The following is a 16,973-nucleotide window of genomic DNA, read 5'->3' on the forward strand; positions in this document are numbered from 1 at the left end:
TCCATGCAGATCTCCTCTAGAGCAGTGATGTTTTGGGGCTGTTGCTGGGCAACACAGACTTTCAACTCCCTCCAAAGATTTTCTATGGGGTTGAGATCTGGAGACTGGCTATGCCACTTCTTGGGATCATTGTCATGCTGAAAGACCCAGCCACTTTTCATCTTCAATGCCCTTGCTGATGAAAGGAGGTTTTCACTCAAAATCTCACAACACATGGCCCTATTCATTCCTTCCTTTACACGGATCAGTCGCCCTGGTCCCTTTGCAGAATAACAGCCCCAAAGCATGATGTTTCCACCCCAATGCTTCACAGTAGGTATGGTGTTCTTTGGATGCAACTCAGCATTCTTTGTCTTCCAAACACGACGAGTTGAGTTTTTACCAAAAAGTTATATTTTGGTTTCATCTGACCATATGACATTCTCCCAATCTTCGAGGGAGATTATCAGTGGTCTTGTATGTCTTCCATTTCCTAATAATTGCTCCCACAGTTGATTTCTTCAAAACAATCTGCTTACCTATTGCAGATTCAGTCTTCCCAGCCTGGTGCAGGTCTACAATTTTGTTTCTGGTGTCCTTTGACAGCTCTTTGGTCTTGGCCGTAGTGGAGTTTGGAGTGTGACTGTTTGAGGTTGTGGACAGGTGGGTTAACTGCCTGTTCAGGTGCAGAACGACGGATTTGTACCTTGTCAGTTCGGGGATTTGAACTTGCAACCTTCAGGTTACGAGTCCAACACTCTAACCACTAGGCTACCCTGCCGCCCCAAATGGAAGAAGTTTGGAACCACCAAGACTTCCTAGAGCTAGCCGCCCGGCCAAACTGAGCAATCGGGGGAGAAGGACCTTGGTCAAGGCGGTGACCAAGAACCAGAAGGACAACCATCTCTGCAGCACTCCACCAATCAGGCATTTATGGAATAGTGACCAGACGGAAGCCACTCAGTAAAAGGCTTCCTAGAAAGGCTTCCCACAGCTCTCTTGGAGTTTGCCAAAAGGCACCTAAAGGACTCAGACCATGAGAAACAAGATTGAACTCTTTGGCCTGAATGCCAAGTGTTACGTCTGGAAGAAACCTGGCACCATCCCTACGGTGAAGCATGCGGCAGGGACTGGGAGACTAGTCAGGATCGAGGGAAAGATGAACGGAGCAAAGTACAGAGAGATCCAAGACAACGCAGGAGTGGTTTTGGGACAAGTCTCTGAATGTCCTTTGAGTGGCCCAGCCGGAGCCCAGACTTAAACCTGATCGAACATCTCTGGAGAGACCTGAAAATAGAAGTGCAGCGACGCTCCCCATCCAACCTGACAGAGCTTGAGGGGATCTGCAGAGAAGAATGGGAGAAACTCCCCAAATACAGGTGTGCCAAGCTTGTAGCGTCATACCCAAAAATACTTGAGGCTTTAATCGCTGCCAAAGGTGATTCAACAAGATACTGAATAAAGGGTCTGAATACTTATGTAAATGTGATGTTTAAAATGTTTAATACATTTGCAAAATTGTCTAAAAGACAGTTTTTGCTTTGTCATTATGGGTTATTGTGTGTAGATTGATGAGGGGAAAATAACACTAATACATTTTAGAATAAAGCTGTAACATAACAAAATGTGGAAAAAGTCAGCACTGTAGCTGAGCAGGATGGTGCAGCAACAGGCCATACGGGGGACGAGGAGAGTTTTGTTCTATTCTGTGCCTGGCCCTGTTTAGTTTGTTTCATCCTCATTAGCTGCAGCTTTAGAAGCCTTCTCCTGCATTTGCCATGAATCTTTTTCCAAGGGAAACATGCATTTTGATAATGATTGAGTGTTAGAGCCCAGGGGGTATGAACATAACGTAAACAAAAGGAATATGAGTATCAGACTTTTGAATTATATTAATGTTTAAGTCAATCGGACCCCATGAAAGCTTTGCCCAAGCTTTGCCCTTCATGTGGTAGCAGAGTGGAATGAGAGATTAAGGCATGTTGATGTCTGTCCTTTATTATTTTGACTTTAATGTTTCCCTTGGATGTTAACGCAGTGTCTATCTCATGGGCTTCTAATGTACTTTACTATCTGGGTCATATGCTTACAGCATGAGCTATTCATAAGTAATATTGATCTATGAGAACTCAGCTGCCTTAACATACTGGACAAATTATTTAGACTAATTCAGTACTGTATATTATTTACAGTGTATTATACATTTTGTAGTGAATCCATATATATTATTGGTGTGGTCAGTACTAGTTTTGTCTGTTTATTGCACCAGGCACACATTTGAATCTAACATGCACTATTAATGTTATTTTTTCTAAGCTGTGCCCTTGGATTTGGTCCAGTGTTCTGGTTGCAGGCAGCTAGCCTGACAGTTAGCTTTTGGGCTGCTACTAGTGATGGTGAAGGAAATCATTGTGTTATGGGATTTCAATACTGATGTCTGCAAAAGGATAGACCAACCCACAATGTATTTATGCACTTCTGTAGATCACTTGCTCTGACCCAAATGATAAAAGATCCCACCAGGGTATGTGAAACAGTGCAAAGTACAATTGACTTAAATATTAGTGTCTGATAAGTTCTAAATATTGCAGAGTGGAGTAATAGTCTATGGAATCAGTGATCATTTTATTACATTTTGCACAAGTACGATTTTTAAATATATATATTTAAGGGTCACAAAACTGTTTGAATCAGAGGACTCAAAAAATACTCTGTTGAACTGTTTAGGGAGCAAGTGGGTAAAATTGACTGGTCACCTGTGCTCGATAGTGTAGTGGTAGACAGTGCCTGGGAAGCCTTTAAATGTAGATTCCTTAAAGTGGTGAATGTGATGGCTCCCATTAGACATCTGAGTAAAGCAGAGAATAAGGCCTTTAAGAAATGTAAGAACTCTCAAGAGAAACCTGATTTTGTCCTAAACACCACAGAAATGAAGCACAGAGCAGGATGGATGAAGCTAAGAGGGGTTACTTTGCTGATAAAAATCATTGAGAACAAATAACCCTAAAAATCTTTGAAAATCATTTAAGGAATTAGGCTGTAGTACTACTAAAAACAAGCTAAACAGTATAGGACTGAACATCAGGGGGGAGATGGTATATGCAGAGGTTGCCAATTAATTTGTCACGCTGGTGTAAAGGATTTGGAGACAGGCGCAGGAATACATAATTCGGGTTTTTAATACACCCAAAACAAACACGTATACAATACACTGGGATGTACCCAAACAAAAGAGCGAGGGTAAAGCTCATAGAATGACACGGGACCGGTAATACACAATGCACAAAACACCAAGCGCAGGCTAAGACAACGCATAGGTACTCACACAACCAACGGATATAGGAACAATAATCGACAGCCCAATGGGGAAACAAATGGCACATTTATACAAACACAATCAGTGAGGAATTGGAACCAGGTGTGCGTAATGACACAGTTCAGTACAGCCTAGAAGGCCATTGACGTCGACCTCCGGAACTGGTGAACAGAATGAGCAGCAGTACCGGGGGGATACGTGACATAATTCAACTCTTTTTTTTACTTCTGTTGCCAGCAAGCTAGTTAGCAAGCTGCCCTCCAGTTTGAATGGAAACGACCAAGTCAAGAAGTATTATTCCGAGTTAAGGGTTCAGCCAAACTCTTTTTATTTTGCAAATGTAGCAACATACAAAATAGCCAGTATACTAGCAGAACTTAAATGCTCCAAAGCCACAGGCCTGGATAATATTCCTGCAAGGTTTCTTAGAGATTCTGCTGAGCAAATTGCCCCTTATATTACGCATATTGTTAATCTCTCTCTTGAACAAGGCATCTTTCGCAGGGACATGAAACAAGCTAAAGTTATACCTCTGTATAAGAAGGGGATAAAGTCTGACCCTGAGAATTATAGGCCCGTATCTATCCTTAGTAAAACACCAAATATCCTGGAGAGAGTTGTACTGTACATGAGCAAATTTATGAATATGTCAAGAAACAGTCTAATGTATGATTTTCAGTCGGGTTTTATAAGAACATACTCCACTGATTCATGTCTACTTTACTTGACTGACTTCATTAGGAAAGAGATTGATGAGGGGAATCTGTGTGGAATGGTACTGCTGGACCTACAGAAGGCCTTTGATACAGTTAACCACTGTCTCCTAATCTCCAAACTGGAGGCCTATTTGTCAAGTAGGGAGAAGGTAGTAGAGGTTAATGGTTCGCTGTCTCAGGCAAAACAAATGAGTTGTGGCATTCCGCAGGGGAGCGTGCTTGGGCTCTACTGTTTTTACAGTATATAAACGATATGTTATTGCCGTCTTTTCCTTTATGCGAATGACTCTACACCTCTGTTGTCTCACAAAAGTAAAACAATGTTGGAGAGCATACTTAGCACAGCGCTTACTAGCTTTAGCAAATAGCTTGGAGATAATAAGCTATCTCTGTACTTAGGTAAAACTGAGGCAATTATTTTGGGGTCCAGACCGAAATTGTGTAGGTCCTCTGAAATCAGAGTGGAGTTAGGGGGTGAGGTCCTGACTACTAAAACCTCTGTTAGCTACCTGGGATGGAAGCTTGGGAGGTGTGAACATGGCCACTAAAGTGCTAGGGAAGGTTAATGCCAAGACTAAGTTTTTGGCTAGAATGTCTAAGCTGCTTGATAAGGACTCCATGAGAGTGCTAGACACTGCCCTCATTCAATGCAGTTTTGACTATGCGAGTACTTCCTGGTTTGGGGGCTTATCTAAGCTTATGAAGGGGAAGCTCCAGATAGCCCACAATATGCTGATCAGGATAGTATTGAAGGTGAGTCCACATACTCACATAGGCAGGAGCTGCATTCAGGAACTCAACTGTCTGCCTGTTGAGGCTAAGGTGTCCCAGATTAGACTGGGTTTGGTTTACAGGAGTATTTATGGTTCTGCACCCAGATATCTAAATTATTACTTTTCCCATGTTAGGGATGCACACAATCACAGCACCAGATCAGGTGTTGCTAATGTGTGCTTATACAGGTTCAGGAGTAATGCTGGGAAAGGTACTTTCTTGTATACTGGAGCCTGAGAGTGGACTGAGTTGTCTCTGCCCATAAAACAAGGTCCTCTCTGGGCAGCTCTGAAAAGTACAAAACTGTTTGATGTCTTCTGTGCCCAGTTACGTTGTAACTGCAATGATGAGATGGATGTTATTCTTCTTTGTTTTTATGTTTTATTATCTTGCTGTCATACTTTGTTCAACCGTGTTCGATCTTTCCTAGCCATCTTGTTTCAAGAGGACCACAATGAAAATAAGTCCCAGACTTTATTGTGTGTTATCCTCCATGATTTTACTCATGTGCATGTGTGGGTTTTTCAAGTTTTGTGTGTACTTGTTTTTTAAATGGTCGAATTAATAAACTAAACTAAATGACAAAGCCCCACAGATCTGATTAATGTAACAGAGAGCATGGATATGGCTTTAGAGGTCAGCATGGCCATTACACAATGTTGTGCTCTAGTCCAGTGGCTGACCAGTTGGCCCTCGGCATAGTGAGAGCTGTAGTAGACGACCAGGTGTAGTAGACTGATCAGAGGGAATCCACTATAACTGGGCATCACGTCTTTCACCCACACAGATGAAAGGAGTACCTCCATTAGGCTAATCTGGCAGGTGGGCGTTTGGGTTGTTAGAATGGGGGGGTGGGGGTGTGCGTGCAAGTGAGCGTGTGTGGATGAGTATTGTGGTAGTGTAGTGGGAGTTTATGTGGATGAGTATTGTAGTAGTGTAGAGGGAGTTGATGTGGATGAGTATTGTACTGTAGAGGGAGTTTATGTGGATGAGTATTGTGGTAGTGTAGATGGAGTTTATGTGGATGAGTATTGTAGTAGTGTAGATGGAGTTTATGTGGATGAGTATTGTGGTAGTGTAGAGGGAGTTTATGTGGATGAGTATTGTGGTAGTGTAGTGGGAGTTTATGGGGATGAGTATTGTGTTAGTGTAGTGGGAGTTTATGTGGATGAGTATTGTGGTAGTGTAGAGGGAGTTTATGTGGATGAGTATTGTGGTAGTGTAGAGGGAGTTTATGTGGATGAGTATTGTGGTAGTGTAGAGGGTGTTTATGTGGATGAGTATTGTGGTAGTGTAGTGGGAGTTTATGTGGATGAGTATTGTGTTAGTGTAGTGGGAGTTTATGTGGATGAGTATTGTGGTAGTGTAGATGGAGTTTATGTGGATGAGTATTGTGGTAGTGTAGAGGGCGTTTATGTGGATGAGTATTGTGGTAGTGTAGATGGAGTTTATGTGGATGAGTATTGTGGTAGTGTAGAGGGAGTTTATGTGGATGAGTATTGTGGTAGTGTAGTGGGAGTTTATGTGGATGAGTATTGTGGTAGTGTAGAGGGAGTTTATGTGGATGAATATTGTGGTAGTGTAGAGGGAGTTTATGTGGATGGCTGCTAGGTTAAGCTCTACCAGCTCATTGCTGGTAGAGGCTGTACAGTAGCTGTATGTGAGGTATTGTGTGTCTGCAGTATGGGCTGACAGCGCTTTAAGTCCCTCCTGGCAGTGTCCGCACACACACACGCATCCCAGCGCAGATCATTCATCCTCAGAGACACACTACAGCAGTGCAGGAGAAGGCTTCGAAAGTTGCAGCTAATGAGGTTGCCCTGCCCTACTGCGAGGCTGAACACGTCATCTCCACTGCCATCCCCTGTCCTACCCTCTGTAGCTGGCTGTGACATTGCCTGTGCCTCTGTGTCCTCATCAGCCAGCCAGCCTGCTGGTCCTCCTCACATCCTCCCATCCTCCCCCAGACTCCCTCCTCCATTGATCCTGAAACAGCCTGATGGTGAAACAGATTCCATGACAACGGCACCACTGGAGACTTTAATCTATTCCTGTTGAATTCATAATATGCCCATATCGCTGTCGCCTTCCCTTTGTTCTTCTTCTGCTGCTGGGCTGTGTCTCTGTGTGTTTCTGTGTGCCAGTAGCCCCCTCTTTCTCTCTCTTCTCTCTCTCTTCTATAAGCAGAGTGAGTGAGCGAGTTCCTGCAGCAGGGGATCACTGCATTAGCGCACTCCTGTTCTCTCCCTCCCCTTCTCTTGCTCTCCCCCTCCCCTCTCTGTGCAGCCGCGGCAGTGTGCCTGCGCGCGCAGGGCGGATGGGGCTGTATCTGGGAGCTGCAAGGTGACTGAGGGAATGGAGAGGGATGGGAAGATCTGAGCCACGCTGTGACTGTGCAGTGCCCCACCGCTACCACAACGCAAGCCCCTCTAGAGCACCCTCTCCTCTCTTCATCCCCCTCTTTCTCTCCCTCTTTTTGTCTAGACAGAGGTAGACCAGCTGCCCTGCCTCCAGCGCCTCTTTCTCAGCTGCAACAGCATCACCAGGTAAGATCTGCTGCTACTGCTGCTACTGCTTAACCCCCTCCTCTCCACAGAGCACAGTGCTGGCAGGTTCCCCTCCCAGCCAGCTCCCTATAGCGCAGGGCTAGGTCTGGCCTCTGCTGCAGAGGAGGACCCATACTGCCTGGTCTCTCTCTCTCTGAGCACACACTGAATGACTGCTGAGGTGGGCAGTCTCTCCCTTCCCAAGTGGCTAATAACCTACTGTACTGCTGGGGTGGGCAGTCTCTCCCTACCCCAGTGACTAACAAACTACTATACTGCTGGGTTGCTAAGAGATGGTGTGTCGGCATGTCTCATGAATGGAAAGTCTGTTTTGTTACTATAGAGAGAGTTTTCAAACCCCTGTTCTTTTTTCCTTGTGTGGTTTGTGGCTCTGCCTTTTACCTCCCTTAGCCTTATATAAATAGTTGTCATTGAGTTCAGTCAGGAGGACAGGGGCTGAATGCTGAAGTAGCACTGTCTCTGCCTGTGAAAACGGTCCTGTGAAGTCCTGATTTAATAAGACAGTGTTGCCAGTCCAGAGGGCCACAGTTGACTCCTGATGTGATTAATTTCTCATGGCAGCTCTTGCTAGCCCACTCTGTTTTAGGCAGGAAATAAATAATTTAAAGCCTGCCTTGCCCAAACATAAAGCTTATATAAATCAATAATGATGGCAAAATACAACATCTAGTCTAATCTGGCTTGCATTTGATCCTCTGTCAGAGCCTTTTGATTTAAATCGTCTGAGAAATGTAGGCTACTATGCACAGTGAAGTCCTGGTGGATAACACGTGCCTTTATTTGACGTCTGCATAGCTGTAGCTGAGGGAGAAGCCATCCCAGGCTCAGCAAAGCCTTTGGTTGAAGCGATCATTATCACAATTAGGCCAATCAGAAGTTCTCTGTGCAAACAGTGCCGAGAACACTATTTATATTCACATGGTGAACCAACTGTACTGTTTACATTACATTTCCATATTTGTCATTGAGCAGACGTTCTTATTCAGAGTGATTTACAGGAGCAATTAGGATTAGGTGTCTTGCTCAAAGGGACAGCGACCGATTATTTTCACCTAGTCAGCTCAGGGATTTGAACCAGCGGCCCAACGTTCAGTGGCCCAACGCTCCTAACCGCTTGGTCACCTGCCACCCTAGTTAGCTTGGCTACCTACCACCCTGTTTAGCCTAGTTATTCTCTTCCCATCTAAAACTCTGTTCACCCAGCCCCAGGCCATGTCTGTTACTTTCAATGCCTTCTTCCACTGCCAGCCCCAGGACCAATTAGCACGTTTCCATGTTTTATTTTTGTTGAGTTCTAGGCCCTGGGTATTCAAAAAGGGTCTTAGGGTAGGAGAGCTAATATTGGATTCATTTTGCCATAATAAGATTATATGGACTAGGGGGACCTGATCCTAGATCAGCATTCCTAATCTGAGACGCTTTGTGAAAGCGTGGTGGTATTGTCGACCTATGGATTATAAGGTTAATTCAACAAAAATAGAGGTTGGGGGAGCTTTTCTAAGTGAATTACTCATCATATTAACATATAGTTGCATCAGTGCCTGGTATGGCAACAGCTCGGTATCCGACCGTAAGGCTTACAGCCCAGTACATCACTGGGGCCAAGCTTCCTGCCATCCAGGACACATACATACATACAACTATATATATATAGTTGAAGTCGGAAGTTTACATACACCTTAGCCATATACATTTTCACAATTCCTGACATTTAATCCTAGTAAAAATTCCCTTTCTTAGGTCAGTTAGGATCACCACTTTATTCACCACGCCAATACCTTGACTTTGTTGTCCTTAAGCCATTTTGCCACAACTTTGGAAGTATGCTTGGGGTCATTGTCCATTTGGAAGACCCATTTGGAAGACCCATTTGCGACCAAGCTTTAACTTCTTGACTGATGTTTTGAGATGTTGCTTCAATATATCCACATAATTTTCCTTCCTCATGACGCCATCTATTTTGTGAAGTGCACCAGTCCCTCCTGCAGCAACACACCCCCACAACATGATGCTGCGACCCCCGTGCTTCACGGTTGGGATGGTGTTCTTCGGCTTGCAAGCATCCCCCTTTTTTCTTCAAGCATAACGATGGTCATTATGGCCAAACAGTTCTATTTTTGTTTCATCAGACCAGAGGACATTTCTCCAAAAAGTACGATCTTTGTCCCCATGTGCAGTTGCAAACCGTAGTCTGGCTTTTTTATGGCGGTTTTGGAGCAATGGCTTCTTCCTTGCTGAGTGGATGTCGATATAGGACTTATTTTATTGTGGATATAGATACTTTTGTGCCTGTTTCCTCCAGCATCTTCACAAGGTCCTTTGCTGTTGTTCTGGGATTGATTTGCACTTTTCGCACCAATGTACGTTCATCTCTAGGAGACAGAACGCGTCTCCTTCCTGAGCGGTATGACGGCTGCGTTTGCACTTGGTACCTTCAGGCGTTTGGAAATTGCTCCCAAGGATGAAACAGACTTGTGGAGGTCTACCATTTTTTTCTGAGGTCTTGGCTGATTTATTTTTATTTCCCATGATGTCAAGCAAAGAGGCACTGAGTTTGAAGGTAGGCCTTGAAATACATCCACATGTACACCTCCAATTGACTCAAATTATGTCAATTAGCCTATCAGAAGCTTCTAAGCTTCTATTTTCTGGAATTGTCCAAGACACAGTCAACTTTAAACTGCTGACCCACTGGAATTGTGATACAGTGAATTATAAGTGAAATAATCTTTCTGTAAACATTTTTTTTTTTTAATGACTTGTGTCATGCACAAAGTAGATGTCCTAACTGACTTGCCAAAACTATAGTTTGTTAAAAAGAAATTTGTGGAGTGCTTGAAAAATTAGTTTTAGTGACTCCAACCTAAATATATGTAAACTTCCGACTTCAACTGTATTTAACCTACTTCTTCAAAAGTTTGTGGTCACTTAGAAATGTCCTTGTTTTTAACATTGTTAATGTTGTAAATGACTATTGTAGTTGGAAACGGTCTGATTTTTTATGGAATATCTACATAGGCGTACAGAGGCCAATTGTCAGCAAACATCACTTCTTTGTTCCAATGGCACGTTATGTTAGCTAATCCAAGTTTATAATTTTAAAAGGCTAATTGATCATTAGAAAACCCTTTTGCAATTATGTTAGCACAGCTAAAAATTGCTGTGCTAATTAATGAAGCAATAAAACTGGCCTTTAGACCAGTTGAGTTTCTGGAGCATCAGCATTTGTGGGTTCGATTACAGGCTCAAAATGGCCAGAAACAAAGAACTTTCTTCTGAAACTTGTCAGTCTATTCTTGTTCTAAGAAATGAAGGCTATTCCATGCGAGAAATTGCCAAGGAACTGAAGATCTCGTACAACACGGTGTACTTCACCCTTCACAATTACAGCGCAAACTGTCTCTAACCAGAATAGAAATAGGAGTGGGAGGCCCCAGTGCACAACTGAGCATGTACAAGTACATTAGAGTGTCTAGTTTGAGAAACAGAAACAGACGCCTCACAAGTCCTCAACTGGCAGCTTCATTAAATAGTACCCGCAAAACACCAGTCTCAACGTCAACAGTGAAGAGTCACTCCGGGATTCTGGCCTTCTAGGCAGAGTTTGTCTGTCCAGTGTCTGTGTTCTTTTGCCCATCTTTTTTCTTATTTTTTTTAATTTTTATTTTTTTGAATTTTACCCCTTTTTCTCCCCAATTTCGTAGTATCCAATTGTTGTAGTAGCTACTATCTTGTCTCATCGCTACAACTCCCGTACGGGCTCGGGAGAGACGAAGGTTGAAAGTCATGCGTCCTCCGATACACAACCAACCAAGCCGCTGCTTCTTTAACACAGCGCACATCCAACCCGGAAGCCAGCCGCACCAATGCGCCGGAGGAAACACCGTGCACCTGGCCACCTTGGCTAGCGTACACTGCGCCCAGCCCGCCACAGGAGTCGCTGGTGCGCGATGAGACAAGGACACCCCTACCGACCAAGCCCTCCCTAACCCGGGCGACGCTAGGCCAATTGTGCGTCGCCCCACGGACCTCCCGGTCGCGGCCGGTTACGACAGAGCCTCTTTTGCCCATCTTAATCTTTTATTTTTCTTGGCCAGTCTGAGATATGGCTTTTTCTTTGCAACTCTGCCTAGAAAAGCCAGCATCCCGGAGTTACCTCTTCACTGTTGATGTTGTGGGTACTATTTAATGAAGCTGCCTGTTGAGGACTTGTGAGGCATCTGTTTCTCAAACTAGACACTCTAATGTACTTGTCCTCTTGCTCAGTTGTGCACCAGGGTTAACTACTTGGAACACAGGAGTGATGGTTGCTGATAATGGGCCTCTGTATGCCTATGTAGATATTCCATAAAAAATCTGCCGTTTCCAGCAAAAATTGTAATTTACAACATTAACAATGTCTACACTATTTCTGATAAATTTCATGTTTTTTTAATGGACAAAAAAATTGCTTTTCTTTCAGAAACAAGGACATTTCTTAGTGACCGCAAACTTTTGAACGGTAGTATATATACATTTTTTTACTTAACCTTTATTTAATTAGGCAAGTCAGTTAAGAACAAATTATTATTTATAATGACGGCCTACACTGGCCAAACCCGGACGATGCTGGGCCAATTGTGCGCCACCCTATGGGACTCCCAATCACGGCCGGTTGCCATCCAGCCTGAATTCGAACCAGGGTGTCTGTAGTGACGCCTCAAGCACTGAGATGTAGTGCCTTAGACCGCTGTGCCACTCGGGAACCCAATAAATATACTAGGCGGTGTCAGAGGAATGCCTAAAAAATTGTCAAAGACTCCAGTCACCCAAGTCATAGACTGTTCTTTCTGCTACCACACGGCAAGAGGTACTGGAGTGCCAAGTCTATGTCCAAAAGGCTCCTTAACAGCTTCTACCCCCAAGCCACAAGACTGCTGAAAAATTAATTAAATGGCCACCCAGACTATTTTCTTGACACACCCCCTTTGTTTTTACACTGCTGCTACTCGCTGTTTATTATCAATGCATAGTCACTTTACCCCTACGTACACGTACAAATGAACTTGACTAACATGTGCCCCCGCACATTGACTCGGTACTGGTACCCTGTGTATATATAGCCTCATTGTTGTTATTTTATTGTTACTTAAAAAATTTTTTTACTTTAGTTTATTTCTTAAATATTTTCTTAACTATATTTTCTTAAAACTGCATTGTTTGTTAAGTGCTTGTAAGTAAGCATTTCACGGTAAAGTCTACACCTGTTGTATTCGCCGCATGTGATTTGATATTGTATTTATCCCATTGATAGTTGTTAATGACCTTTGTGGTGTGTGTTTTCTCTCTCTGTGTGTAGTTTTGATGAGCTAGCCTGCCTGGGAGAGTCGTGCTCCCTTTCTGAGCTCACCCTGGATGGGAACCCAGTAGCCCTGGAGACATGGTACAAGCAGGCCGCCCTGCGCTGTGTGCTTCAACTCAGACAGCTGGACATGAAACGTGTCACGGTAAGACATACGCTCGGTGTAACACTTTACAGAATCCTTGAAACTACCACATGCTTGATATCCATAGGGATAAAAGCTGAATTGCCCGTCAAACATGATGTCATTGTATTCACACTACATACGAGGCACTAGAGTTCAGAGGTTCATGCATTTGAAAGCTGTTAAGCAGGCAGGCAACACGCAGGTCTGAGCTTGTAGGCTACATGAACCCTGAGGTACACCACACACACACCTTACCCTTAGAATATGAAGGTAATGGCCTGCAGCCAATAGGATGGGAAAGTCCTCCTGAGATCAGAATCTGATTTGCACAACTTTCCACAGATGAGCACTCGCTCTATGTGACTGGTAGTAACATAGTTTGAGATATAACATACTTGCTGTCAGTGCCAAGGCAGTCAGATATAATGTATGAGTAAAATAAGGGTTAAAGCTGGCTGCAGATGTGGAGGAGCTGAACTCCTCTTGCTTTGAGACAGAAAATAATCAATAGATGCCAGGAAACTGTTACCTTTGCTCCTTGTGGGATATCTGTGTCAACACAACAGACTGGGTTTGTTAACGGGGAAATGAACAGTGTTAATGACACATATTCAGCGCTATTTCACCTAATAATCTAGTCTACTAATTAGTGGGAAAGGATGACAATGCATTATTGATACTATTACACATAGCCTAGTTGTGACAGCACTTAAGATCCTCTGCACAAACTGATTTGAGCCCTTATTGCATGGAACTTCCATCTCATATTTCTCAAATAAACAGCAAACCTGGTTTAATAAAACAGATAAAGCAACACCTCGCGGCACAACGCCTCTCCTCTATTTGACCTAGATATTTTGTGTGTATTCATTGATATGTAGGCTACGTGTGCCTTTACATTTTTTTTAATGTAGTTCTGTCCGTAAGCTGTTCTTGTCTATTGATGTTCTGTATTATGCCATTCTGTATTATGTTTCATGTTTTGTGTGGATCCCAGGAAGAGTAGCTGCTGCTTTTGCAACAGCTAATGCGGATCCTAATAAAATACAAAAATACAACATTTCACTGATCTAACTTTTTTGTTACAAAGTGTTTTTGCTAAAAGACCTTCCCTTATAGAAAAAACATTATGCAAAGGGTATGAAAGATAGCGCTTTGATTCTGGGGCCATGGCAGCATTTTCAGTGAACCATATCAAGGAATCCTTTCTCAGCCGAATCGTCACAGAGTAGCCAGCTCTAAACATCCCCTAGAGCTCAGCTGGCAGTCTCATATTGTCTCTGCTGGTGCATTGCATGCTGGGAGCTCTGCCTGGCACACCCAAACAGCTGGGCTCAGTTCAGATGAGGCTGCAGCCGAATATTAGAGAGACAGATAATCCTGTGATGCAGCAGGAGATGTTGTCTCTCCAACTGGTCCTTCCTGCAGAGGGAAAACCTGCAGCCAACATATCAGACATTATTCTGACTGTGCCTCCGTCTCATGTTGAATAATTCAGACTCGTCCTTGAATGGAGCGACACCCTGATTGTGTTATTGGCCCTCTTTTCTGCAGGAGGAGGAGAGACGTATGGCCTGCGTCACGGCCCGGAAGGAGGATGAGAAGAAGAGGGAGAGTCACAAGCAGGCCATGCACAAGGTACCTGACTTACCTCATGTTGACTCTGTACATATTTGCGTTTAACATACTGCACTATACTGTTACTATTGCAGATATCTCGCCATGTTGACTGAACAATATGTTATTCTGTTCTGACATATATACAACTGATGTTAGCTGGCTGATTGTCACATAAGAGGAAAAACTCCACAACGATAAAGTGGAATTCAAATAATGTCCCAGGTCATTGATACGTACAGAGCAGACTAGCTGGTGAGAGTTTAAGTCATTAACCAAATATTTCAAATATTTTGTGGCATTTAACATGTTATATAAGCTTTTCTGCCGGATGCATGTCAACAACATAATTAAGCCATACAGATTTCATTTGTGGAAAGTGCTTATTTGGACAATAACCAAACTCCTTGTCCCTCAATGCTGTTTGTTAAAACATTTTTACCTCCAAAACATTTCCTGTTTATTCATATGAAGAGCCAAAACTAGTCACAATATGAACATGCTTATCGTCTGCTAGCCATTAGGGTTTATTATGAGTACAATAGGATGTTAGGTGTGCTTTTGTTTAAACTCATTGCACATGTAACATACACTGCATAACCCCTTGTAGACAGTGGATGAGGATGACTAATGTTGTGGGAGTTACACTATAAGTGCATTGTTTAAGGAGAGGGCAAGAGGGCCGTTTTTGATGTTGAACAATGTATTAAATCATTTATATCAACTTGTATGATATGCTGTCATATGTCTGTAAGCAATTTCTGTTGATGCTGAGGTCCCGGTAAGCAGTTATCTCAGATGATACCTAAAGCGCTCTGAGGGCTGCTCCTCAATGGCCACTAATTCTTAACTACTTGAAATGCACCGTGGTGTTCGCTTGTCATGTAAAGAGGAGTCATCTGCTTTGCATTAACCGCCCAACCATGAGTTGATCAATGGGAGCATTATAGTAGGGAGATGAAGGCTCAACCCACTATACCCCAGTAACCCTGCATTTATGTAGCTTGGCGTGGTGTCTGTTTAGAAAAAAAGTTATTTTTCCAAGGGGGCTCAAATAACAGTGACTGTAGCTACAAGTTTTTCAATCCACTTCAATAGTCATTTGTCTTTTTCCTCCATTATCTTTTCCATAAGTGTTCCTCACATAACTGTTCTAACTACAGGGTTTCTAAGTGCTCAGTTCCTTTTGAAGAATATCAGATCCCACCAACCTTTGTTTGAGACTGGTTATGATTTCAGTTCAAATGACCAAAACATGCTTGTTCAATCAGTGTCTATCTGTACTGTACCTCTATGTGTTAGAGAATGCATACTGTACTGTATCTATCTATACTGAACAAAAATATAAACGCAACGTGCAACAATTTCTATGATTTTACTGAGTTACAGTTCATATAAGGAAATCAGTCAATTGAAATAAATTCATTAGACTCTAATCTATGGATTTTACATGGCTGGGCAGGGGCGCAGCCATGGGTGGGCCTGGGAGGGCATAGGCCCACCCACAGGGGAGCCAGTCCCAGCCAATCAGAATGAGTTTTCCCCTTAATAATAATGACTTTATTACAGACAGAAATACTAATCAGTTTCATTATCTGTCCGGCCGGCTGGTCTCAGCCGAATGTGGAGGTCTTGGGCTGGCGTGGTTACACGTGATCTGCAGTTTTAGGCCTCAGCCGGTTGGACGTAATGCCACATTCTCTAAAATGATGTTGGAGACAGCTTATGGTAGAGAAATTAACATTTAATTCTCTGGCAACAGCTCTGGTGGACATTCCTGCAGTCAGCATGTCAAATGCATGTTCCCTCAAAACTTAAGACATCTGTGGTATTGTGTTGTGTGACAAAACTGCACATTTTACATTGACCTTTTATTGTCCTCTAGCATAAGGTGCACCTGTGTAATGATCATGTTGTTGTAATGCCTGGGGTGTAGTGGAGGAAGAAGTCAGACGCAGGAAACAGAGAGTTCAGAGTAGCACTACTTCTTTATTCACCACACAGGTGAAAACGACCCCACTCAAACAAATGCCCCAAAACACAGAGGAACTAAACAGTCCTGAATAACACACGTACACGAACAACCGTGACTTACAAGCGTGTACACGAGTACACAAAAAAACAATCCCGCACACCCAGCAGGCGGGACGGCTGGATAATAAAGCCCAACTAATTAACCTAACTAAACACAGGTGTAAATAATAAACAGACAAGGAGGGGGAGAAAAAGATCAGTGGCACCCGAACAGGAAGGGGAGCCACCTTCGGCAGGAGTCGTGACAGTTGTTTAATCAGCTTCTTGATATGCCACACCTGTCATGTGGATGGATTATCTAGTAAAGGAGAAATGCTCACTAACAGGGTAATGGAACATTTCTGGGATCTTTTATTTCAGATCATGAAACACTTCACATGTTGCGTTTATATTTTTGCTCATTATATACTGTATATTGATGTGTGTGTTCCTGCCTTCCTGCTGTATTGACTGATCCATACTGAGAGATCAGCAAGAGGTCTAGAGGAAGTTTAATTGCCTG

The 16,973-nt window shown here is 43.2% G+C and overlaps 1 protein-coding gene across 1 annotated transcript in view; it reads left to right on the forward strand.

The window, feature by feature from the left end:
* Positions 1-16,973, forward strand: part of LOC139385165 (leucine-rich repeat-containing protein 49-like) — a 58,839-nt gene that overhangs the window by 22,409 nt on the left and 19,457 nt on the right. Inside the window, 3 exon segments of the mRNA XM_071130251.1 lie at positions 7,270-7,331; positions 12,691-12,838; positions 14,375-14,458. Of these exon segments, the coding sequence (XP_070986352.1) occupies positions 7,270-7,331; positions 12,691-12,838; positions 14,375-14,458 (294 nt within the window).

Source organism: Oncorhynchus clarkii, chromosome 26 (assembly GCF_045791955.1).
Source record: "Oncorhynchus clarkii lewisi isolate Uvic-CL-2024 chromosome 26, UVic_Ocla_1.0, whole genome shotgun sequence".
In the NCBI taxonomy this organism is placed as follows: Eukaryota; Metazoa; Chordata; class Actinopteri; order Salmoniformes; family Salmonidae; genus Oncorhynchus; species Oncorhynchus clarkii.